The sequence below is a fragment of the Maniola jurtina genome, chromosome 21 (genome assembly GCF_905333055.1).
Source record: "Maniola jurtina chromosome 21, ilManJurt1.1, whole genome shotgun sequence".
Taxonomy (NCBI): Eukaryota; Metazoa; Arthropoda; class Insecta; order Lepidoptera; family Nymphalidae; genus Maniola; species Maniola jurtina.
The window spans coordinates 6673800-6700323 of record NC_060049.1 but is presented as its reverse complement, the minus strand read 5'-3'; the positions used below and the strand labels follow the sequence as shown (position 1 = coordinate 6700323).

Here is a 26524-nt window from a genome sequence, read left to right as displayed (position 1 = left end):
AGAGTAAGATGTATTCGTAGAGTAAAGGCAAAGCAATGATAAAGTAGTACCTATTAGCGAGAAACCTAGCTTTCTGATTTATGTACAGCCAAATTTAGGGTTATTGCTCTGGGGTCGGCGTCGATTTTTGCCGCCTTGTGGATAGTCATGGCGTCTTACGCGGGATTTGGTACAAGATTGGTGGTGTTAGGCTGAATTGTGATCCCAAGTAGCTTTGTTGTGTTTAATCCGTGTTATGTTATGAAAATAATGAGCATTAAGTGATAAGAGCTTGTTTAGTTACGTGATTGGATGTAAGGTTCCTTTGTTATTAAAATTAAAGTCCATGTAAACTCTTTGGAGAAACCTCTTTGCTTTGAACCAACTCCGATCTACCTATTATTAGGTAAAGGATTTTTTTTCTCTCGTCTGGCTTTACACAGATAGCCAATGTCAAGTTTGTAGTTATTTACAAGTTAGGGAAACTATATAATTATGGGCTTAGTCTGTGCCAGCGCACGCTGACACACGCGCGGCGCCCCTTTGGAGCGCTTCCCAGTCTGTTTCAGCACCAAAAAACACTAATGCACAAAACCCAGCCACTTTTAACAAAACACCCAAAAAAGCACCGCACGTGCGCCAGAAAACGCCAACACAGAAGAAGTCCCCTAAAGGATGTATATACATTGAGCATGTAGGTACCTATCATGGATATGTATATCTTGGTGTTAGTCTGTACTCTGTGATTTTGGCCATTTTGATTTTTGAAACAAACAATGCTTCCCCGGCCTCCCCACAAGCCAAGTTTTGTAAAAAGTACTCTGTGGTGTGAGTCTGTGCCATAGACTAATATGTGTGCTGTGTGGCCAATAATACCTGTGCTGTGTGGCCAACTATATGTTATTGGTTTGTGGTGGCCAAGCTTCCAAAAACTCAACAAGCAACGTCAAGCAACTAGCAAGTTAAAATTTAACTTTTATAAGTAAAATGTAAATATGACTACATAGCGCACTGCGCAGCCTACATTTCACAATCATAGCAACAGAGGCCCTACTAATTGCCAGCAAAACTGATTGCGTGAGTGAAAACTAAATTTAATTTTAAATAGTTCTGTATTTGGAGATGGCGACCGGCGGCGCCAGGCGGAGTCATAACATCAGATCAATTTACAGACAACAGAAGCTTTACTTTTGATTCATTTCAGTCGTAACATATTCTACATCAGGTACATTTAATGTGTTTTGACATAATATATCCGAATATTCATCATCATTCGCATAATCAGAACCAACATTTACTATGTCAGAGTTACTATGACTGCATGTTCCAGACACACTGGTTGTTGAACTACATCGGGAAATGTCTTGTTTTCTTTGGGTTTTCAATTTAGTATAGTTACAACCTTCGTTAGTTTTATTTTTCTCAGTTACTTTGTTTTCTTTTCCGATAGTCTTTCCTAGTCCTTTTCCTTTTCTTTTACCAAAAATCTTAATCGAGGTAGCGCTGCGGTTGACTATTTTATTGTGGAGTGGAGTGTGTTAGTGGAGTACTTATATTAAGTCTTTGCCAGTGTACCAACTTTAGGTCCCACTGATCCTTAAAGGATTTCATAACCGCAACATCCAGAGGTTGCAGTACATGACTGGTATGGGCTGGTATTTTTAGTATAGTAACATTAGCTTTGCTTGCTTCTTCTATTATATTTAGCCCAACATGTGTGGAGTGGCCGTCATAAATTAATAGGACTGGACGTTGATCGCTGATCGTGGGCAAGAATGATTTTTTAAAAAAAGCTTCAAAAATGTCAGATTCCATCCAACCATTTTTAGTGGCAGCATAAGTTGTATCTGGCTAAGCGTTTGAAGACGTCCACTCATCCCACACATTTTTCCCCTTACTAATAATTAATGGAGGTGTTTTTTGTCCAGCCGCACCAGCACCAAGAAGGACCGTCGTATTATCTTTTCCAGGCGTAGCGATGACTCTAGCTGCAGCGTAGCCTTTAACTCCGACGATCTTAGTTTTTGAAGGGTCCTTTGAAAAACTTGTTTCATCCAGATTCCAGATGGCGTGTGGTTTTCTCTTAAACCTAATTCATCTATGGTTTTTCTAGTAAATCAAAATAAGGAAAACCCACATATGGATCTATGGCGGTTTTTCTAGCATATTCCACACCTTGAGGCTTTTTGATTGATAAACGATGACGTTTGGTAAATGAAACAAACCAATCTTTTCCTGGTATGCCATTTTTGAATGATGTCGGTATATTATTTTGATTTATATATTTACTAACCATCTCTAAAACTTTGCCCTGGTCAGACCGAAGCCATGTTTTTCCATAGTATAAAGACATAAAGCAAGGTTTTTTTCAACTTCTGAAGACAGAGTCGTTTTCCTGCCAATATTATTTGAAATTCTTTTTTTATGTACGTGGTCCACAATAGTCATTCTCGGGATTTTATATAGTTGCGAAGCTTTATACCCACTTAGAGTGCCATAGAGTGAGCACTAGTATAACTGAAACAAATTATATTTATCCATTACTTTTATATACTCACTGATAACTTAAAAGATCATACCTACAAAGTTATCGTGTTAGTAAAGCAACAAAATGAATATTTTTTGTTGAAATACAACACATCGCTGCTTTAATTTGATAACGACAGATCTCAAAAATGTACTTTTTTCAGGAGAGCAGTTTAAATAAAACAAAAAATTGACTTATTTATATCTTTTATTTTAATAATGGGAATCCTTTGAAATTAGCAAAAATCAACGTATAATCTAAGAAATGTTCTTATATTATTGACCTACTTAACTCTTTCAGTACAAAAATAACACATAAACTTGTAAAAAATAGCGTGCTTCAGACATACGTCAAACAGTTTAAAATTGAATTATTATCAACATTGGCATAAACCATAGAATGACCTTTAACTTGACAACATCCTTTCGTGAACAATGACACTATTCCTAATAGAACAAATGTAGTAGGCTAAGCAATTTTTATACAATGACTCATGTATTTTTGATGCAAATCTTTTGGAGTGGATTTTTCAAAATAATGTAACATTTACAATTACATTGCTATTCTAAAGAAAGTGAAATACAAAACTAATGTATATTTATTACATAATGGCATACCTTGTTTTGTATGGCTAACTTTCTATCAATCTTCAACGTTAAAAAGATCACAGAAAATACTCATTAGTAAATTACTTTATTTTACAGAATACACACTACACCCAAAATTGCAAATATTAGCTAGTATCTGTTTAACAGAAACAATGTTTTAATAACAATCTCCTACCACAAATTATGTATGACTAATGCCACAAGCCCACTTTAACAAAACATAAACTTTTTTCTAATAAAATAATCTTTTATTGAACCACTAAAATCAAATAAAATAACACAAACTTCAAAAAAAAATGTAAAACTATGTACAAAAATTGTCTTATAAGTTTCTGAAATGGTAAAAAAAACTATGTCTGTACCTCCATAGGTATACGAACTATAACTATTATGAAAAAATACTTTTATAGATTCTCAAAAAATGGGGCGTAAAATCTGGGAATAAGTTTTTTATTTAGCAAAGTAAGTAGGCCTTTTTTCTTTTTCTCACATATCATCATTTTAGTTTTGTAAATTTTCTTTAGTGAAATATTTTTATTACTAGTGCTACTGTTTCTTGTTTTTCCAATATTTTCAACTATCACTTTCTTGAACACATCACTTTCGTATGAATTTTTATAATAAAATGAGTAATTTTCTGTATCTTTTGCTTCCACTTTTAAAACGACAACATCTGTAATTTTAACTATTTCTTTTTCTGTATTTTTAGTATAATTTTTGCCTATGGAAGTAGCTAAACTTTTTATATCAATAAAATCATCATGACTCAGTTCGTGAACTTTATATGGCGTACCTGTTTTCTTAGCATTCCTAATTATGTGGGTATACTGGTCTGGAGTATATATAGGGCCTGATTTCAAAGTTTTCTGTATTTGCCTTTCAATCACAGAATGAGCACTGTCGCCCTCATTCTGTGTGTGCCCTTTAACTAAAAATTTATGTGTGATTGTGTTGATATAATCAAAATGATGAACTATATACATATAAAGTGCTATTATGTAATGATTTTTTTGTTGTCCACAACAATTGTCGGAATAGAACACTAAATCTAGCTTGGAATCAAGGTTATCAGCAGTTTGTATTAAATTTTTAATGTACTCCAGAACGCAAGTCCCAATCTCAACAGCCCCTCTTTTTGCTTGGCCTTCGTGCCAAACAAAACAAGTGACATCCTTATTTTTTAAATTGCACACAGTAAAATTATAGCAGTTTAACTTAGAGACATAATAAAAATTAGATACCTCGCCCTTCGGACAACTCATTGCAGCTTGGAGATCATAAACACAGACGATAGTATTATCTGCTGTGTGATTCTTATCATCATCTTTTGCCTGTCTCGATAAGTTCTTTTCTTTTAAAGGTTTCTCATACTTTTCCTTAAGTATATTTCTTTCTTCTTCAGTGGAATTAGAATATGCTGTGCAATCTTCGCATTGATCCTTTTTTGGTTGAAAAAATGAAATATTATTTTCATACGTAAATATATTATAATACATAATGTAAGTTGCGCTCGGTAGACCCTTCGATTGGCATTCAGCCACATAATCTCGATGCAAATCTGCTACAGTCTTACCACCATCTATGTATACACGTTTAGTATCCGCTCGACAATAGTGGCTCTCTATTTTCGGTATTGAATCAAGGTGCTTTCTAATGCCTTCTTTAATGGCTGGATCTATAGCATGATGGTTGCCGTGTTTCCCACGTTTATCTTGCTCCAAAGATCCCGATGGCTGACTTTTTTCGAAAACTGTTCTAATAGGGCGATCAGATATAGCTAAGGTGGCCTTAAAATATTGTTTACATACTCTAATACGTTCGCCATCTACTGTCAAATAAAAAGCATTATTATTCCCGCGGTTACTGTTATGAACTTTGTAAGAATATCTTGGTTTAATAGTTGAAGTATGTCTCAATATGTACTCTCTTTGTTTTTGCAGGTCGCCTAGGCTCCAATAAGTATCAAAAATCTTTTTTCGCTGGGTTTCTGATATTTTATTCGTACATTTTTGTTTGCACTTCTCACCACATGGAGTCTTCATTGATTTTTCTGGCACAATTTTACCACATTTTGATGTGTATTCCTGTCCTCTATTTCTCAATGTCTTTGCTTGTACGCATAACCATTTTTCTGGATTTAGCTTACGTTTTCGGGTTAATTTTATTGTATTTGATGATGGTGAAAGGACTGCAGAATTATCAGGATCAGTAGTGTCTAATATAGTTCTGGAATTTGCCTCTGAATTGAAGCTTGTTTCAGGATTCTGGTTAGAAGGTGCAATCTCATTTGAGAGACAGACTGATATGTTATTTTCTACCACTGGATCTGATATGATAACGCCTGCTACGTCACGACTTTCTGATTCGGAATCCGATGAGCTGCTTGAATCAGAAGAAGAAGAACTGCTGGAATCTGAAGAACTGGCACTAGATGAGATTCTTGAGCTAGACCTTTGTTGAGAGCTGTTTAAATTTGTAATTGCTAAATCAGACTGATTCTGTTCAATATTGCTGTTAATTTCGATAGCTGTTGAGGAGGTTGGGGCAGCAAGACCAGTTTTATCACGATCAGATTGCCTGTTTAATTTATTATCCGCTGTTTGAAGAGTGGTTTCGGAAACATAGTCTCTTTTGTTCTGTAACGGCAGCAAAGGCTTACGAATATCAAAAGTAAACTTTTTATTTGGTACCTTTTTGGTTTTAGAATATCTTTTCTGTCGTTGTGTTGAAAAAGTTTTATTAATATTAGTTTCATAACTATCCGAATCACTTAATATTATATTATTTTCGTAGTCAGGATCCTTGACACTATCGTCTGAACAAAAATCTTGTTCTTCTATAGGAAATTTGTTAAATACCTTCTTGTTTTCAACCAGCAAAGGTGATAATGCATTCCTTTCTTCGTATTTTTCAGGACCATAATCAGATACCGAAATTGGCAATAATTCTTCTGAACTGATATTATTTGTGTTTTTCTCCATGTTCATGTTTTTAAACATCTGAAGAGTACGTCTATTATTCACTGCGAAAGAATAAAATAATAAGATTAGATCATAATATTGTAAGGTATTATTTTCAATCCATAATTTTTTGCTCCCACACCATGCTTCATCATCATCATCATCATAAATTACCAGTCGCAGGACATCCACTGCTGAACATACTGGAACACATCCCCTAACACCATACTAATTATAATTAATGTCACATTAAAAAATATTATTTTATTGCAATTATCTTGAATAATGGCGCATGTTCAAAAATCATTCAACAATAGCACAGTAAAGTGACATATTTGGCAAAGAATAATCGTAAAACTTATGACCTTAAAAACGAAACAGACATATTTCGCATTAGGTCCCTAAATTAATAAAAATAATAATTGAATATAAACTTATTTTGAAATACGCTATTAAGTTTATGTACTTACTTGTTTTGATATTGTCACAACACCAAATACCACGTTCTTTAAGTGAAACAAAACACAACTATCACATCAAAACTTTTTGAATATGGTCACAACACGTAAAATGACTTTATCTAAGAAAATATTCTAAAAATAACAACGAACTATTTCGTTTTGTGCCTATATCGTAGAGAAAATGCGAGCGTCACCTTGCGAGAATTCTAAGCAACTGGCGTTGTGTCGATGTACCAACAAAATGGCGGTCAATTTCGACCAATCAGATAACGTCATTCAGTCACGCCACCTAGCCAAATATATACATAGGAATATGAGTTTTATTCACAAGATGCTTAAGGTTAGTTTGGGTAGAATGGTAACATTACAAAAATAATGACACATTTAGTAATGTGCCACTGTCAAATTAAAGCAGCGACATATAATACAATAATTTTATTCTTTTTAACACCTGGCCTCAGATAATTTGTAAATAATATAATATAAATAATGATATATACTTGGTACCCACAATATCAATTTGCAATAAACATTTCCTAAATCATTATAGTTTAGGTGGGCAACATCTATGCAGCATCAGGATTTAAGGAGTTGGAACAAGAAATTTTTATGGGATTATCTTGCAAACTTTATCCTAAAATCACAAAATTGGTCTAGAAATCTCGGAGAAATCGTTGAGCATACATAAAAAAAATACTCTATTAATTAAGAATCTACTCAACCTAACCGACTCTTTTTTTTTTAAATTAGTTAAAAATTGCAAATGCTGAAAGGTTTACTATATCTGAAGTGGGGCTAAACCGGCATATGACGATTTAGCTCTATTCAATGTGGATGGATTTAAACACTTAACAATTTTGAGATTACAAATATTTCCCGTGGAATAAATTAACTATTTATAGTGTTTTGTGGCAAACTGATAACAAAATAAGTTCAAACAGACTTTGTACTTTATGTTTTGCAGTCTTTCAACACTGTAAGTTGAATAATTTTATATTTACCTCCAATAAAATGGCAGTACAGGCTACTCACTTTTCAATTTCGCAACCAACTGAACTTCAAGCACTATTTTATCTTTTTGTACACTTACTAACGCCATCTCGTTAATATAATATAAACTAAAAGGTTATGCTGTTTTACCGATATAAAAATCAAAGGCGCAGCTCGATCGTACCGTGCGTATTTACAAATAGACGGTTATGCCCCTTCGACGAAATTAGCCACCCTGACCTTACATATATTTTGATCTTATATTGTAACATTCTTCACATGCAACACAAAAATAATAAGTTTAACTTATTATTATATATGAGCCTTATTTATAGGTTTCATAAATCAACATAATACTAACCAACTTCTTAGGTTAGGTTTAGTGTTTTCTCTGGATTCTCGATTTATCAAATTTTCTGTTGTTGTAGGTACATCAATGTTTATTTGCTCGGATTCCTTTTTTGCAATGAATGTTACCTGAATTGCTACAGGATTGCTAGCCCCTTGATATGGTATGGCTTGCATGAGATATCCCAGGCGTGTACTCATACATCAACATTTGAATCCAAAACGTATCGGTTTGCCGTGAATATGCTGTGTATGCTTTGTACACTCGGAAAAATAATTCGCTTGGCAGAGCATACTAATGCGCGCGTATGTATAACACACAAAGATACGACCCGATGCTATCCGATAATAGATACACTCACACTTACTACACTCACTCACACTTCTAGATAACCTTACCAGTCGTATAGGGTTGCAAATTTCACATTCGTCAACATAGTTCTGATGGCCGAGTGGTAATAGTGTTGAAGTTCTTAAATATGGCGTGAGTTCTAATCCTAGTGGGGGATTGCTTTTTTATTTTTGCAATTATTTATTTTGTCTTCTTTATACAGTCAAAATTATCATACTTTCAAACAATATAATTATAAGCAAGAAAAAACAAAAATAATAACACTTTTCTATTTTAGAAGTTATTTATTTGTCTTTTGTGCAGTTCATAAATTATTATAATAAGCAAGAAATAAATAAGACGCTTGTCAAAAAATTAACACATCAAGTTAACAGAAGGTATACAAAAGAGGAAAAAAAATTGACATACTTTATCTACTCCTATTACTCCTATAGTAATTTAAAACCAATATCGATGTGAAGTATGCTAAAAGTCGGTCAAGTATGAACGTAATGTTTTATTTACGTTTTGGGTTACTTTTAGGTTTGTGAGATGAATCAACATGTTAATTACTTAGTTAGAAATCAAAATCAATTATAACTTCTAACTGCAATAACAATAACATCACTCACAAATAGAATTAAATTAATTACCTATACTTTATTTAATAATGTATAAAGGTAGGCCACCCTCGTAAGCTATTACTTTTTGTAATCGACTCGTCATGTTAGTAACCATATTCCAGCAAGTCTATGCTGCCCCACAGAGACTCCCAGGTTGAAGTTACCACTTTATTCAAAGTATAATATATCGTTTACCTGTTGTTCTATTATTATAGTATTTTACGTCCATCCTTGTCCGACTCAAAAGATTTTTCATTATTAAAAATAACAACGTAATTACATCAGTCAAAGTTTATATATTTCATTGCAAAATGAAAGTCTATGGTCCTGGTGCAAACCATTCGTAATATTTTCTTCGTAATGTATTCCGGCCGCACGCAAATGCTTCCGCACAGTTTGTAGAACTAACTACATTGTGCTTGGTCGCTGTCAACCAAATTTTTAAAAAGGAATCCACGCTATGCATTGCAACGATTTCTTGGTGGTGATGTGACTCCATCTTATAAGCTGATGGTTTGGGCCCAGGTCAACAGTTGTCTACATGCCCCGTTTCTCCGTAGTGACAGACCCACAAGCGCACGGTATTCATCTGTAAATGATTATATCCTGGATTAATACATAGGTTACTTTTTATCCCGGAAAATTAATGAGTTCCACGGGATTTTTAATAACCTATATACACGGGAATGAAGTCGCGGGCATCAACTAGTATTTAGTATATTGGTTACATTGTTATATTATAATGCGTCTGATTAAAAGTATTAAATGGACTAAAAACATTACGCTAACATTTAGAAAATACTAAATGCACATAAGTAAAACCATAAACATAATTTCAATACGAGTAGGTTATATTTGTTTACTTACCGATATCATCGATTTCGGTTATCAAAATATTCCGCTCAAATAACAATCTCTGCTTTTTAAACAAAGATAAATAAATGTTCCATGGTGGTGAGAAGTTCAGTAGTTATTCAGTGTGAAAAATAACACAATACACCATAAATGAATTCACTATACTAGGATCTATTAATCCGCGTGCTCAAGTTCTATTTGACAATAATTTATAAAATAGGTAGGGTAGATTTAAAAAATGGGACATCAACTTGATATTGCCATTCTGTAATCTATAGGTATACCTACACCGCATAATTTATCGTTTTGTGGGTTCGAAACATTTCAGTGATGAATAGACCTTAACTGTCTTGTTTTAAAGCTTAAATTCGTCCACATATCTACAGCCAGCACTGCAAGTGAAAACTGCTAATTAAAGTCGTGAATTTTTCTGACATAATTGTGCTTCGACGATCGGATTCTATCAGCGTGGGTAAGCGGCAATACTACCTAGTGCCTGCTGTGGGGAAATCAGCGAAATATGTAATTTGTAATTATTGCAAGTAGGTATGGTGAAAAGAGACCGACAATTCATTAAAGAGAGATAGGTGTAAAATAATAAGTAAACGAGTTATGCACACACATAATGCTTCGTTGTGTTGCCTGCTTACCGATTTGTTTTGCTTTGTGCACACACTCTTTGTCTCACACCAAGCACTTCATGCAAGATCTTCTGAATGGTTGTCCCTGAGATGCCTAATAGAGCCTCTATCTCTCGATACGTCACATGACGATCTTCGAGAATCTGTTGTCTCACATCAATGATGTTATCTTCAGTGAAGGCGGATTTTGGGCGTCCTTCGCGAGATTTGTCCTTAACATAGTCCTACTATTTCCACGCTGGAATTCTAAATACCAGCGTTCGATGGTCCGCAGACATGGGGCTTTATCACAGAACACAGATGTTAGCTCTTCAAAACACTGAAGCCGTGTCAGGCCTCTTCTAAAGTTGTAAAAAATTATTGCACGCAAATTTTCCTTAGAAAAATTCATTTTCGTGCGTAACCCACAGATTCCAATCGACACTCTGCCTAAACAATAGCATTAATCCTAATACTTTTAACTAATTTGAGATTCAAAATTTAAACACATTCGAATATAGCACAGTTCCAAATTCGAAATTGCCGGGAAATATGGAAACGACAGAACTTAAAAGGCATGCTTAGTATCAGCTCCGGTATCCCAGTACACACGATTTCTAGCCTGAATGTTATAACCACTCAGCAAAAATATTGCAAGTACAAGGCGGATCTCTTCTTCTGTAACGTCAAACTTTTGCATACTTTTTCGAATTTTCAACAAACAAATCAATAATTTCTTGGTCATAGAATAATTCAAACCATGGCACAGGCGACATATTAATTTCTAAAAACTCAGGCCGATTCCATTCTCTTCTTTGATGTTCCCGTAAATCTACTTTCTTTATACTTCTTTTCTTTTTACTGTAACCTTCTTTTTTCTTATTTGCTTATGCGTTGTGGAAGTCGATGCAATATCCGACAGAGGCACGTCATCTTCGCTGGAATCTTCTTGTCCCATTATTTCCGACTGTAACCCTGTTCCTGACCTCCGTACGCATTGAAGTTGCGCCTTAGCACGAAGTTGGTTGCCTGTTAGATGATCCAAATCTTCCACAAGCGCATCTTCATCATCACTATCAGCATCACTCAACATATGGTTACTAGGAGGGCATGTGTAGACAGTAGCTTCTGTTAATATTTGTCTTTTCTGATGTTACTTCTTACTTTGTTAATAATATAAACCACTTTATTACTTTATTCATCTTTATTCAATTAAAATATCTATCAACTCAAACTTACATTATTACATCGTACAGAGAACCATGAACAAGACTGAAGTGAGGCGACCACAGATTAATGAATGTCATTTTCTACATAGACTATCAATATGATAGTTGTACTCTATAATCAACAGCTTCGATTATAAGTATCATCTTCAATCTCCAATACATCAATTATCTGAGAGCTAACGACAACCTAAAAAACCAGACATATATTTTATAAATACAACATGTCAATACAACAACAACGTACCAGTAAACATAACAGTTGTAAATACTGTAATTAATGAAGGTATGCCGAGGTTCACTTGAAGAAGACTTGTGTTTTCCTCCTGTTTGCTTGGCAATCAAATCTGGATGGTATGCAGTTTGGTTTCATCCGAATTCGTTTAACAGAATCCATTATCTTATACTCTGTTTAATTTTCCATATCATTTTCCAGCTAAAATATGGAATATAATATTTATAAAGTTTTCAACTCAATACATATTATCATAGGTACATAATATAACCTATAAATACATTACAAAATATGCCATTTGTTTTGTAATATTAACATGAAGTTTTTTTTTATTTATTTAATAGTTAAGTTACCATTTATAACGCATACTTACATCAAAATGGTCTTTTTAGAAATACAGTCTAGTGTTTGTGGACAATGATTTTGGGCCTCTTCTTGCGAGTTTCAACCAAATGTTTCTCATTTTAATATCACTTGGCACTTGAATCCAAATTTTTTGTGGCGTTTTCACACTTGTATTATTGCATTCAGGCACAAGACACCAACCATAAACATTATAAACTCATTATTTTTACAAATCTTGTTACTTGGTCTTTTGCAGTCGCGTAATGTTACTAACGGAGTTACGTCACGAGCCGAAACAGCATGGCGGCGAGCGTTTTTCAAAATCATAATAAAAAAAATAGTTTTTAAGGTATTTTTCGGTTTTATAAAATTGAAATAAAAATTCTACTGGTTCATTACGATCTCAGAAATAATTTTAAACAGTTTTCAAAAAAAGGTGTAATACCCTATTGAACAATTACTATTACATGGCAATTTTTTTTTCTGTATTTGTTAGTTTCGGTTTCTGGTAAACCATTAACAGTTTTATTGTTCATCCTATGATTTCGATTATAATTATTATGATAGTATGACCTACCTCCGTATGAACGGCCGCGGGACGAAGCCTGCTGCTGGTGTTGGTTGCGAGGCCCGATCCATCCACCGCGCAGCCCGTTATTGTTATAAACTGCTCCTCGCTGTCCTGCCGTAAAATTCTGCCTGAAACCTTTATTATTATGGTAAAAACTTCGCCAAATCTTGCGGATGAAGACAGTTCTTCATCTTGTGCCGCCTGAATCGCCTCCTTGAGGGAACTGAAATTTCTTGACGCTATTATAACCTTCGGTTTCGCAAGCCATCGGCAATTTTTTTATCGCATACTGTTCATTTATTGGTTTGAGAACATTGTAAAATTCGCTATTCCCTTTGGCCTGTGACACCGTAAGGTTCACGAACAGGTCAGATATTTGCCTACCGTAATATTTTATTGACAATTCATTCTGCCTAATTGTGTTAAGTTTTGTCTGGATTCTGGATAGCCGTTGCAGACTTTTGAGGTAATAAAACCCTTTTCATGCTACTCACTAACTCATCCACGCTTGAGTAGTGGGGGACAGTTCTAATTTTGCAGATTGGGATAATCTACTTTTTACCACAAAATTAACCAATTGTTTTTTGCACCCTGGTGTTGTTAGTATAGAATTATAAAACTCAATCCCATCAATTAGCTGCTTGGTATTAGCGGCTAATACGGCTCATGACTGATGAGGAGGCTAATAATTAGCCTCCTCATCAGTCATGAGTGGCAATAAATTTAACGCAACTTTAATATCGAAAATAGCCATTGTTACACTATTTTTCCTTTACACACTTAACACAGCTCAATTGAACGTAGTTAAGCAGAAAGGTTCCAGTCCACATCAAACTAGTTTTGAGATATTTTTTCATGAATGCGGTAGAGTTCAGCTGCCGATTTAATGGCAGATGAAGGGTATTTTCTTGTATTTTAATATTTGAATTATGGAATTAGGCTTACTTCAATATTACATGAGATATTATAGAAAATGTGGGGTTGGATCCTTTTTGATAATTGGCACTTTCAATAGTAATTGTAAATTAATATATTTCTCAGAAAGGTACCAACTAACGGAATCGTTCAAAAAAGCCTTTTTATTATAAAATATAGCAAGCAGAAATAAAAATAAATGTGTTTTTCAATAAACTTTATTAAAATAAAAAAACATGAGATCAAATTATAGCCACTTAAATATAGGTACTTATTAATAAAATTATTTCTTCTTTAACTTAGGCACTTTTAAATTTCGTTATAGGTCTAACTATCGATTTCAAATTCGTGTTCAATAGGAAAATCAGGATGTCCTCCAAACCCCTCCAAATCATCCATGATATTTTCGTCTCCCTGTAAAGCCTTATAGAAACTTAAGCAGTCTTTTGGAATTAGATGAAACATAGATTTTAAGTCATCTAGTTTAGGTTGTGCTATTTTTTTGCCACTAGGCCACAAAACGGTCATGTCTTTATGTGTCATATCAAGGGATTTTCCTTTTATTTTCTTTTCTATGTTCAGTTCTTGATATATGTCATCATGTATATCCTGTTTCATATAAACAATATACATATGTTCCTTTTTTATCAAAATTTCTTTAGTTCAGGCAGACTAACAACATCTTCTTCCTCGTCCTGACTTCCATGTCTTCCTGCTGCAGCGAGCAGCTGCAACTGCAGCTGGAGATTCTCAAGAGATGTCATTACGAATGACCGGAACTCCTGAAATTGCGCGCTGATATTGGACGAGGGACTTGTTGCTGGGATGGAAGTCCTAACCTCCTTCTGGAACTCATCCATACGAGTAAGGCAGCAAGTTCTTCAATAGACTTCTAGAGTAGATCCATGATGGCAGTGAAATTTCGAATATAAAAAGTTATAGCTATTCAGTGATGTGGTTGTGAAAAATATGTGATTTTGAGTTGTAGTTCAGAAAAGTGAATTATTGGTATAATGCTGGCGTATATATTTATGTATTCACAGGTACATTTTTATTATTGATTTAAATAAATGATAATATGAATTTAATAAAACGATAAAAATAAGCAAACAATTAAGACACGTCAACACACTTTCACTCCTACCCGCATTGGTAAGTAGTTTATATTCCCTCTTCTATTTTGAAAATAAAAAACGATTTTATAAAAAAAAGTATTAAAGTAGCTAGGTAATAAAAAAAATGTCAGGATCTACAGTCTATGCAGCTTTGGCCACCCTATTTCTTTATGGTTGGTTAGTTTCGGGAATACCATGAATTTGTCTTAGCCGTAGAGAGAATCGATCACTATTCGTAATCAAGTCACTATTTGCTAGTTATCGATAAACAGCGTGCCGAACTACCACATCCCTAATTTAGATGCGAACAAAATCGCTGAATGCCGTGCCCCGGGCGCCACCGTCGGCGTATGCCGACAGAAAATGACACAACCGTAGTGAATAGTGCTGTCCAAACGTGTTTGGTGTTAGTTTATTATCTCATTGATTTCTTGGTTCCTTATGCCGGTTTTCCACCGCGAAAGGGTAATGAGCGGGAAATGGTTAGGTGGGACGGACTCCGTTTATATAAAATAGATTTGCGTTGCCACGAACACAGAGTTTTGTGTTTTGTTTCCCACTGCAAAAGGAGAGAAATGAGCGGAGCGAGCTGAACGGAAAATGAGGAACCAGTCAATTTCCACAGAGAGCGATTTCAGTTGGTGTTTTAAACTGGTTGCTGCGGTCCATGTAGCTTCTTTTTTATCTATATTTCGGTATTCATTGCTTGATAGGTTCCATAAACATGGATGTTGTCGTACAGCTTCCATAAATCGCTCCATTTCAAAACAACACGTGTTTTCCACACACTACAAAATGCGCGGCGCTCAACACCGGCGGTGGGTGGGGCAGGGAAAGGAGCGCGGGGTAAGGAAACTGCAAACGAGTCCGTTTCAAACTAGTTGCCGAGACCTTGACGTAGCGGACTCTTTTTACTCGTTCGATCCGCCCCTCTCACCTCTTTCTCTGTGGAAACGCTGCCATGTAATCTGTCGTTGCGAGTCACCGTAATGACTCCGCTCCGCTGCCTAAAACTGAGCGAGTTCATTTCAACTCTTTCGGCTCGCTCAATCCTTTCCGCTCGACTATTTATTGGTGGAAACACAAGTATGCAGTTTACTCTTGCGAGTTGAACGGAGTCCTTAATGGGTCCGCTCCGCTCGCGGTGGAAAACCGGCTTTATTGTTAAAAACTAGTAACAGCTGCATTGAAATGGTTTCTTCAATAAAGCCGGGGCTCGACCGCGAAATGAGCGGACAAAGATGAGCTGACAGAGTTTTTGGAAGCGAGAAATAGCTTAAATGAAAATAATGAGCTAGGCTCGACCTAAAAATAGTTGCCAGCGGTGTTAGTGTTGTGACGCCTTCGATACAGAACGGTTGTGTTAAAATGTATGAAGACTCGAGCTCAGAAGATGATTTTAAGACTAATTATGCAAAAAAAAGGATTTTAGTGGCCTGGTACCATGAAAGAAAACGTCGACAACCACCAAGATATTGGTTAAGTAGTCACATTGCAACTCGGCTCGTTACTGGGGAATTTCATACTCTATTTAACGATTTAGACGATGAAAATTTTAAAAATATTACCGTCTGAATAGGCTACAATTCCATGAACTATTGTCATTTATTCAAAGTGACATTATGAAGCAGGACACTAATTATCGTAATGCAATTACTCCAGCAGAAAGACTTGCAGTAACTTTAAGGTATGTATTGAAAAACAATATTTTAAGATTAGTTTTTATTACAAAGCATTTATTAAAAAAGAAAAAGGAAATAACTATTGTGGTGTTTGCGGTGGTGGGATGCACTGGTTATCAAAATACTTGTCGGATCTTCTGCATCGAAACGTCTCCGTGCGTGGCTCGACATGTGAATGAACGACATGTTAAGCAAAAGGCGGAACCAAAGAGAAGAAGGAATTGTCATAAACAACTGACATTGGTGTTGGCCATAGATTATTAAGCCATACAAACGAGTACATATTTCAACAGTTGGCGCAGTGCTTTGTAGAAGATCAACATCGGTTTTATCAAACCATTCGGCGTCATCATTTCGCTCCCTACGCAGAGAATCTCCCTCAATCTACCCCCCGTCCACACACTGCTCTACTCGCGCATTAATCGCGACGCCGCCGCACTACGTCGCTTGCCTTTGCAACGCGATGGACGTCGAAACTGTGGCAGGGTGCGCGCTATTGCATACTTACCGACAAAATAGAGAGCGATGGGCGTGAAAGAGGGACATGCGAATAACGCAACCACACTACGTCTCTTGCCTGCGTTCCTCGCTCCTTCCCATGCCACACGAGCAGTGGTGTGGACGGGGTACTACAATGCTACAGTAAATAAAAACTACATGATTAATTTCTTAAAACAAGTACGTTTTTAATGCACATATTGAAAAATGATATTTAATAAACTAAACTAAATACATCATCATTTGTTTTGTATTGTTCATACAAACTTAATAAGCTAGGACAAGATTTATCTTCTAAATTACTTATCAACATTATCGCAGCCAAACATTTTCGATATCTAGTGCACGAGTGGATATATGTATATCGACATCTAGAGACTTGAACTAGGACTCCCAATATCCTACTAAGTAACATTACAAGTTTACTTTCCTGGTTTTGTACAGAATCAGTTAATATTACCTGTCGTCCTGCGCAAATCTTCCAAGATGCGACTTAGGAAGATTGCCGGTGCGGGAAGCATTTCATATAAGCTATGGGTCTGCGCGGTTGCGCGGTACGTTGGACTCTTGCGCCGTCAAGATGTGCTTGACGCCCGTAGCATCACTGAAGTCACCTAAGCCTTCTAAATGAGTCATATAATATCAAAAATGGCATTCTCCATTTTACTAACATTTGAAAAAAACATGAAAAACTTTTTTTGAATTATTATTTAGGCAAAATACTGAACATTTAGTAGAATATACTTCATAGCTACATTGATGACTGGTTTGAAGCAGTTTAAATAGAGGTACAGTGGAAATATTTATAGATAACGCTAAAAATCAAAAGGAGAAAGCTCATTATGTTACGCACTTTTGGAAACTGCCTGGTTTGAAAATAACTATGTTGGAGACTGCCCGTTTTAATACAGTTAACGCCATCTTGAAACCAAGCAATGAATGAGCAAGTTTAATCTTGATACTTTAGAAAGAAACTAGAATAATATCTAGGAATATTAAGGAAATGCATGAAATAGTACGTATAGTGTCTACTTATATAAAAATTATAAATGCCAAAGATTGTCTGTTATTTCAAGCAGCAAACGACCAGTGGATTGGCATGATTTGTAACTAGCTGTTATGAGCTGAAAAGTGACATCGGCTACTTTTTAACCCAGAAAATTGCATAGTTGCTACGGTAAAGACCGAAAGTGTAATCTGTTATTAGTTATTTATTACTTTTTCATGCGAAAATAGCTAAATGATTTTGATGAACTATAAACGTATTTTGTGAAATAACAAGTAGTCTAAGACCTTATCTTGGAATACTTGCATAAATAACTTACTTAACTTGGAATCACAGGATACTTTTTATCCCGACAAAGTTACCAATTTTATGGATTCGAAATACAGTTTGTTAGTTTGTCCTTTTTTCAAGCAGCAACTTTATAACTGTGGGGAAGTAGGCATTTAAAAACACCCGGATGAAGCCGCAGAGCTAGGTAATTTTATATTAAAACAACAAGATTAATTTCGTACCTTTAATAACTAAAATTATCAAACTCGTAAAATTGGCTCCTCGTTCTGAAATTCACATAAAACCTCATTTACATTTTCATGAGTTTCATTAGAATCTAAAGTTCCATCTTCTATATTTGCAGTCGCAACAATTAAAGATTTGTAGAATCCCAGTTCCTCATCTTCAGACCAATTTTCGCCGTAATGTTTTATTAATAAATGTTTTACATCTTTTATTTTATTTGTATTTACAAGCCCAGACGAACTAATTTCTTCAACAGTCATCGAATGAAAGTTTTTTTTTTTTTTTCTTATCCCTTTATAAATTCCCTCACGCACTTTATAAAACATATCTCCCTTCAACGCAATATCGACTCTACTCTTAGTTCTCTTTATATAAAACCTTTTACATTTTTGAAATTGAAAATGCCACTGACCGACGTCTCTAACACAAGTTTTCATAGCGCTTTTCCAATCATAAACTTTGAAGTCTACTCCTAATTTAATAACAGTACTGTAATTTTTTATTATGTTCAAATATTCTTTGGGATTTTTGATTATCTCTTGTTTTCGTAAGTCTTTTTCAATCATTCCAAACACGCGATCTGGCGGGATAAATGAGTGTCCTACCACAGGGAACACTATTTCAACGATTTTTACTGTTTCTGGGGCATAATTTGTAAGCCACTTAGCTACCATTGTTATCATTGACGAGTTTTTGTTTTGCCCACCGCAACCATCCGCTATTAAACGTACTGTTTTGATCCCCGTAAAATCAGTTGAGCAAAGTCGGTGAAATACAATTGAAGCTATTTCATTGGAGCCCTTTGCGAAAGTGTCTTCAGTCCAGCAGTAGGCAAAGGTATTTTCCTTTGAAAGTTTGGTCTTGGAACTACCTTGGATAACAGTACAGTTATAAAGATATATCTGCCTAGAATAATAAGTTGTTTGATCCGGAAGTTTAGGCATTGGACAATTTTCTTGACAATCAAAACAAAATGAAATCATGTCATCTTTTTCTTCGCGAACTAAATCAAAAAATGCCTTGGCTCGCAATTTGTGAACTCTTCTTTCTGTTATAATTCGGTTTCGTATAGATTATCTTTCTCAACTTTTAATAACTCATCATGCTGCAAACACGTCGAGCAGACGTCTGTTCGAGGAGAGCCGAAGCCCAAATTAAAATGAGTATTAAATATTTTTCGGAAATATGCCTTCTTCACTTTAAATTATTATTCTATGTTTGAGCGTCATACATACGCCACATTTTGTTAATGTTGAGTTCCGCTGGTAGATAAAATCTTTTTGTCTTACCGCGACAATAATGAGGCTCATCGCAATTGAAGCTACTTATAAATGTCCTTATAGCAGCAAGCTTTTCTCTAAACAGCAATTCTTTGCGATTACCACCGCGCCGTTCAGTCATTAAAGAACCAGTTTTAAAAAAATGTTTCATTATTGTCTGCACTCTTTGTTATTTGCAATATATTTAGAAATGCTATTTGACAAACAGGAACAATACACTTTTGACTTAAACTAAATATCTTAAATTTAGTCTGTAGCAATTTTCTTTGATTCGAGTTCGGTTGCCCTCTGCGTCTTTTTATTTTTTTTGGTTTGCAGTATTTTAAAATAAATGCATCTTGACTCCTTTTGTTGGGTTTTTCATAAAATATCTCGTGAAAATATTTGATGTCCCCCATAGATAACGAACCGCATTTAAAAGCATTCGTATTGTGTTGACAGACTGGACGCTCTGGTAAACCCTTGGAAGAATACCTACAAAATAACAAAATTTGATAAAACATACAAAAAGAGATAGTTATATTTCAAATACTAAAAATTGCAACTCAATAATAAGTCTTTTGAGTGAAAAGTGAAAAGTAAGGAAGAATTATGACGCCTTAAAACATTGAATGTTTTAAGTCAATTAACTTCTCCTAGTAACATATTTATTTATTTTGTATATGAAAATAAAGTGACTAAATAAATCAAATTTACGTACACTTTAAAAAGAAAAACAAATGCCAACCAGTATAACTATGTTACTTTGATATTCAAACTTAAAATTATTAATTACAAGTATCAAAAGTGTGTGAACGCTGCATACAAACCTTGCCCGTTTCTTCATGTTTACAGTCCAATTATCTGGATCCCTCTGCCGTTTTCTTGACTGTCTAGGTAGACAAGGTGTTACCCTATGCTCCATAGTTTAAAATAAACACAAGTTTTACTTTATTTACTTAGATTAACTCAATAAAATCTTTAAAAAACCACGAGCTTTGCTGTGAGTCGACGCCAATTCCATACTAAATACTGCGCTCTGATTGGTTGAAGTGGAGACTGCCAAGTTTAAAATGACCACTCTAGGAGAATGCCGGTGTTGAAAGTAACTATAAATTTCCACGTGGGTTTTGATAGGGAGAATGCCGTTTCTGTAAAACTCCTAATACTCAAGATAGAGGATAAGATAATAGACAATATTTTTGCATAGATAACTTTTTTTTTTTCGAAATGTGGAGATTGCCGTTTTTGATACTATACGACTCAAATACTCGGCTGCTCCGGTTGCTATCTTCAAACCTCCGTAACCTTTAACAAAATGGATCAACCGCTCCTGGTCCATAGACGCCGTGCCATGGCGTTGCGCTAACAGCGCGATTTTGTACCAGTAAAAGACGGTATGATAGTAGGCGTGGAGGGATGCTGGAATCGCTTTCGCATATGCCTTGTCCACATCTGAGATAGCTTTGTATTCTAACTCTACAAGATCAACAAAGCCCGCAGCGTCGGCCTCGAATTCCTTAGCGGCATCTTCGTTACTGACGCCGGTCTCTCCGTCAAGGATGAAGGAGTCTTTCCAAAGCGGATCGTTTGTCAAAGCACTTTCTGTTGTTGATAAATTTTTAGGTTGTGGTAGTTTTGACTTATCGATCTTATTAAATGGCCTCGGATATGGTTTCTTCTTCTTTGGTGGTTCCTTGGGAGCAGGTGGTTTCGCTGGTGGTTCTGCGTTGGGCATAGATTTCGTATCATCATTAGAATTCGCCATTACGGCTAAGACCCTGTAATCCTGAATTTTCTTCTAAAGTGTATTTTATATTAGATTTTTTTTTCAAAAGATGGTAGAAACGAATTGAATAACTTATAAATTGGTGACTTATAAGTAAAAAGTGATGCCATCGATTACCCGGGCTTATTTTTGATGCTTCGGTAGAGCAGCGTTATAGATAAGGAGTTCATCAATAATTTCAGTTATTAATTTCTCTTGTTTTCGCTGGGAAGAATACTCTTATGATTCTTGGTAGTAAATTTTTTAAGCGGTTCAAGCTTTTGCACCACCATAAATATTTAGCGTAAAATATTCAGTAAATTTTTCGTACAGTTTTTCCAACGCTAACTCGTCATTTTTTTATTTTTATTTAAACAACTTTATTGTACAAGAATGCAAAGATAATAATAAATGATACACTTATACAAATACAAAGGGCGACCTTATCACTAGAGTGATCTTTCCCGGGTAACCCATAACTTGTCATTGTCAAGATTGAAAGAATAAAATATTTCGAGCGCCTCCGACCCTGTGAATTGCAGTAGGATTGCAACTTTTCTCCTGTAACTCATCTATTGGCATATTGTTGGAAGTAAGGTCTATTGGTGCTACGGCCATTGCTATCGGTCACATGCCTTAGACTTACTTAATGTTGATGGCGTGCCCTTATTTCTTGGCATTTCTTGTCGTTTTGTTGACATCTTCGTCCTGCAACATTTTTTTGACTCGTCTCACTTCTGAGACCATGTGTTGTAGTGGAATTTTCCAAATTTTCTTTTAAGCCACACGATGCTTTTGTATTAGTTAATTCGTGACAGCGTAAGACGTGGAGAGGCAAACGATATGACATGACATTATACATCACCGAAAGTGACGTAATATCACCAATTTGATAAGGAAATAGTCTTAGCAACTATTCACAATATCTTCACTATAAAAATATCTTCCGGTTCGGACTCCAGTAGCACGGGCTCAGGTGAGACATTCGAAATGCTGCTACTATGGGAGGAAATGTGATAATATGAGCGTTTATCACGTTTCTTTCTACGTCTCGGCATCGTTTTTAAGGTTAAATAACGTGGCGATTGGCAAGTCACTTAAAACGCGAATGAGTGACATTGGGGACGCTCCTAGCGGGTAGAGGTACCAACATAAAATACAAAAAATAGAAGTGCAGATTTTCTGCTTTTAAATAAGTGGTAGAAAGGCAATACTTAGGCGTATCACTACAATGTATACCTAATCTCTTCGGACGAAGCAACTCGTATAATTGGGAAAGAACTTTCGTTTATAATATGTCTGAAGAGATTAGACATTAACAGCAATGACACATACTGCAACTGGCATATTGATGCCAATTGTACAGATAGTAGGTACTTTAGTTAACTTATGTAATAATAACTCCCTTAGAATATCATGTAGGATGTGAGCCGTAACAGGTTTATTTGAAGTGCTGTCTTACGTTTTACATGCGGTTCTGGTTAAGATTCTGTATCTGCCTGCTGACTTCTTGATTTCTTCAATTTATTGAGTGATTTATGTTTTGAAGTTAAAGGTATTACTGGTGATTCATCATCCAAATTAAAAGGATTATTACTGAAGTTTGAAGTCCTATCAAAGAAAATAATTTCTCCTGATATGTTGTTAAGTAGGTAAATCATAGTTCATGTAGATCAAACAGGACATGAGTCTGACCACTGTGTGGTTCTTATTTTGGCCACCACAACTATCGCTAAAAACTTGCAGGTATTCAACCTTTTCCATGTTTTGCTTGATCGAATTTGTATTATTACTGTACCTCCTGAAATCGCAAACTAGTAATGAACTCATAGACTAATGTCCGATTGGTGTTTGAGAACTGTGTCTTTTCGATCAGTGTAATGGGACAGTTTCTTATCGTTCATGCAATGCTGCACCACACTAATTAAGTAGATACCTTTACTTGTAAAGAAAATCCATTCGCCGGTCTTTTTGGCGAGCAAAAACTTCTATCACTTTTTTGTGAAAGTTCGAGTGAGTGGGGAGATACCATCATGCTCCTCTGCAGAATTTTTAGTAAATCCTAGAGCTGGACAGCTGGATCTAGGTGAAAATGAGACGGTAATAGATGTAGCAAGGATTATAAAAGATGCTCCGGCAGAACGGGTGCAGGCTCTTTGTAGACTGCAGAGATTCCACACAAATCAATGGAAGGATGTTAAATATTCGAAAAGTCTGCAGACGTTACTGGCGAGAGGTTAATCATTTCTTTTCAGGACAAGGCTGTTTATATTTAAAAAGAAAAATAAGCGACGTGAAATCCCTAAAGATATTATTTTGCTCGCATTGGAAGAGGTTTCTATAGGAGGAAAAATTATAACTACTGCGATAAAATATGATATACCTCGGTCTAACCTTCAAAGATACATAAAGCAGGGTAGCGTCGTGAAAGATATTTCTTCTAAAATATCATCTCAAATATTCACGAAAGATGAAGAAGAAAAAATTTCAGAATATCTTGTAACATCGTTTAAACTAAACCATGGACTGTCAAAAATGAAGGCACGCGAATTAGTTTATGAATACGCTACTGCCATTGAAAAAAAAAATACCAGATAACTGGACAAAGAAGAAACTTGCATCTAAAGATTGGATAAGGGGATTTTTTTTAAATAACCTCAGCTTTCGATAAGGACACCAGAAGCTACCAGTCTCTCACGGGCCACAAGTTTCAATAAGAAAAATGAATGTGAAGGCAAGAGCTGAGTTGCCTGCGACGGTGAGTGGGGAGATACCATCATGCTCCTCTGCAGAATTTTTAGTAAATCCTAGAGCTGGACTGCTGGATCTAGGTGAAAATGAGACGGTAATAGATGTAGCAAGGATTATAAAAGATGCTCCGGCAGAACGGGTGCAGGCTCTTTGTAGACTGCAGAGTCATTGAATCCATAATTTTGCGGTAGGTCTTCGTTTTTCATATTCTTTTAGTTTTTCACTAAACTGATTCAGTAATGCTCCAGATGTTTCATTATCATGTTCAACATCATTATAGGAAATAGTATTATCTAGTAGTAGTATAAAGATATTTTACGGCCCACTCAGACGTGGCAACTGCGATCGTTGCGGGCCCCGGTAGTTTAAAGTCTTTTTCACTGGTGGTTTTTGGGCTGGTGTATTCTTAAAGTCTTCGGCGGACTTCTTTAAGGCTTTACAGGCACTCGCTTTATCTTGTAGCTTATCTCCAAAGAGGTGCTCTGAAATAGGACTCTGTGTCATCGTCTCCTTAATATCTTTGTTAAGCCCTGGAAGTATGAGATTTCTGCGTGTTATAGTGCTACTGTGATATACAGCCCGCATAAAAGTCTGGCAGAATCGCTGATAATTTCAATTTCGCCACTATTTTGATTAGATGAAATCATAGAGTTAAGCATCTTTTCAATAGCTGAAATGGCTAAACATATTTCTACACTCGCCTCCGAATCATTATTGCGACCAAAGTACAATTTGCAAGATACTAAAGAGTGTGATTGACTGCTCTGACCGGCACAAGCTCTGCCCCTTTTATGCATCCACTTATTACAGCTGCCTCGGCTGCCGCCGCAAGTTTTTCGTGAGTCCGTTTAGTCGCATAGTAGCGCGCGCTAGGTAAACAAGCTGCTAAAGGAGTCCCTTCGCTGTGACGTATTTGCTGACAAATGGGCTGACCTCATTGGTTGGATCCTGCACTTTTGTGAGAATTTGTAGTTTTGCTTATATTCATTTTTGACATAACTTTATTTTAATTGCAATTTTAATTCAATTTTTTTTTGTATGTTTATAATAATAATTATCTATACTAATAAATAAAATTGGAGTGTCTGTCTGTAATTTCGAAATAACTACCTCATATTAAGCTCATATGGTTATTTGAACGATACCATAACTGAATCACACGTTTTTTAAATTTTTGTCTGTCTGTCTGTCTGTCTGTCTGTCTGTTTGAAAAGGCTAATCTTTGGAACGGCTGAACCGATTTTGATGGGACTTTCACAGGCAAGTAGAGGATTGACCAGGGCGTAACATAGGCTACTTTTTTAACCGACTTTCAAAAAGGGAGTTGTGTTTTTCTACCTATGTACACAGAAATCTCCGAGATTTCTGAACCGATTTGCGTCATTTCTTTTTTAATCGATAGAGGAACTTTGCGACATTGTTTCATAAAAATTTGGAGTCCAACTCCTCAATCCTGATGCTGCAGGGGATCTGACCAATCCACGCGGGCGAAGCTGCGGGCATCAGCTAGTAATTTAATAAGTGTTGTTGGGCTATATTATGTCCGTTCTAATTTAATAACAAATAAATAAATAATAATAATAATCTTCAGTACTGTTTGAGGTAAGACGGATTTTATGTAAATGGGTATGTAATAAGCTAAAGATAAACGATAATATTTCTTCACCATGCTTATTTGCTTGGAATTCTAACCTCTTTTAATTTTACGTTCCTACAATGCACCATGTTTTGGGGCAATTTTGCTCCTGGAGCAATGTTATCTAGATTTTTTTTAATCAATTATCTGTCAGGTGAATTCTTTTTTTTTTAGAAAACATGCCTCGAGTCTACGGAAAAAGAGTAGGTGCAAGAAATTATAAAAATTATACACAAGAGGTTCTAAGAGAATGTTTGTCAGCAATAGAGAACTAAGATATAACACAAAGAAAAGAGTGAAAAATATGGGATACCTAGACGAACTATCATCAACCAATTAAGACTTTTACGAAACAAAGAACCATCAAGAAGACCAGTAGCACCTTCTACATTTACTGCTAAAGAAGAAAACATTCGTTGATTGCATAATAAAGTTAAGCGAGCATGACTTTCCATTAACTAGTTTCGATCTGCGCATTGTAATAAAATCATCATGAAAAAATTGGGAGAAAAGTTTCCAACGAAACACGAAATGGACTAAAGTCGAAGGTTATAACCGAAACAACCCGTCCAGTGCAAAAGAAGGTCAGTGGTCACAAGAAGTGAATTGGAAACTACCCGAGGAGATATCGTCGAGCATACATTTACAGGGAAAAAAATCCAAACATCATAAACTGTACCACAAGGGGAAAAGACACAA

The 26524-nt window shown here is 35.6% G+C and overlaps 1 protein-coding gene, 1 long non-coding RNA gene and 1 pseudogene across 2 annotated transcripts; 1 reads left to right on the top strand and 2 right to left on the bottom strand.

The window, feature by feature from the left end:
• Positions 1-891: 891 nt before the first annotated feature.
• LOC123876104 lies at positions 892-8035 on the top strand. Its single transcript, XR_006798262.1, has 2 exons — positions 892-1056; positions 7954-8035. It is a non-coding gene; the product is annotated as an uncharacterized LOC123876104 (long non-coding RNA).
• LOC123876103 lies at positions 2696-6969 on the bottom strand. Its single transcript, XM_045922237.1, has 2 exons — positions 6545-6969; positions 2696-6136 (listed from the first exon to the last, which is right to left on the bottom strand). Coding segments are annotated over exons 1-2 (2619 nt in total). The 5' UTR covers positions 6546-6969; the 3' UTR covers positions 2696-3518.
• A 9176-nt stretch (positions 8036-17211) lies between the features above and the next one.
• On the bottom strand, positions 17212-21438 carry LOC123876558 (annotated as a pseudogene).
• Between the last annotated feature and the right edge of the window lie 5086 nt (positions 21439-26524).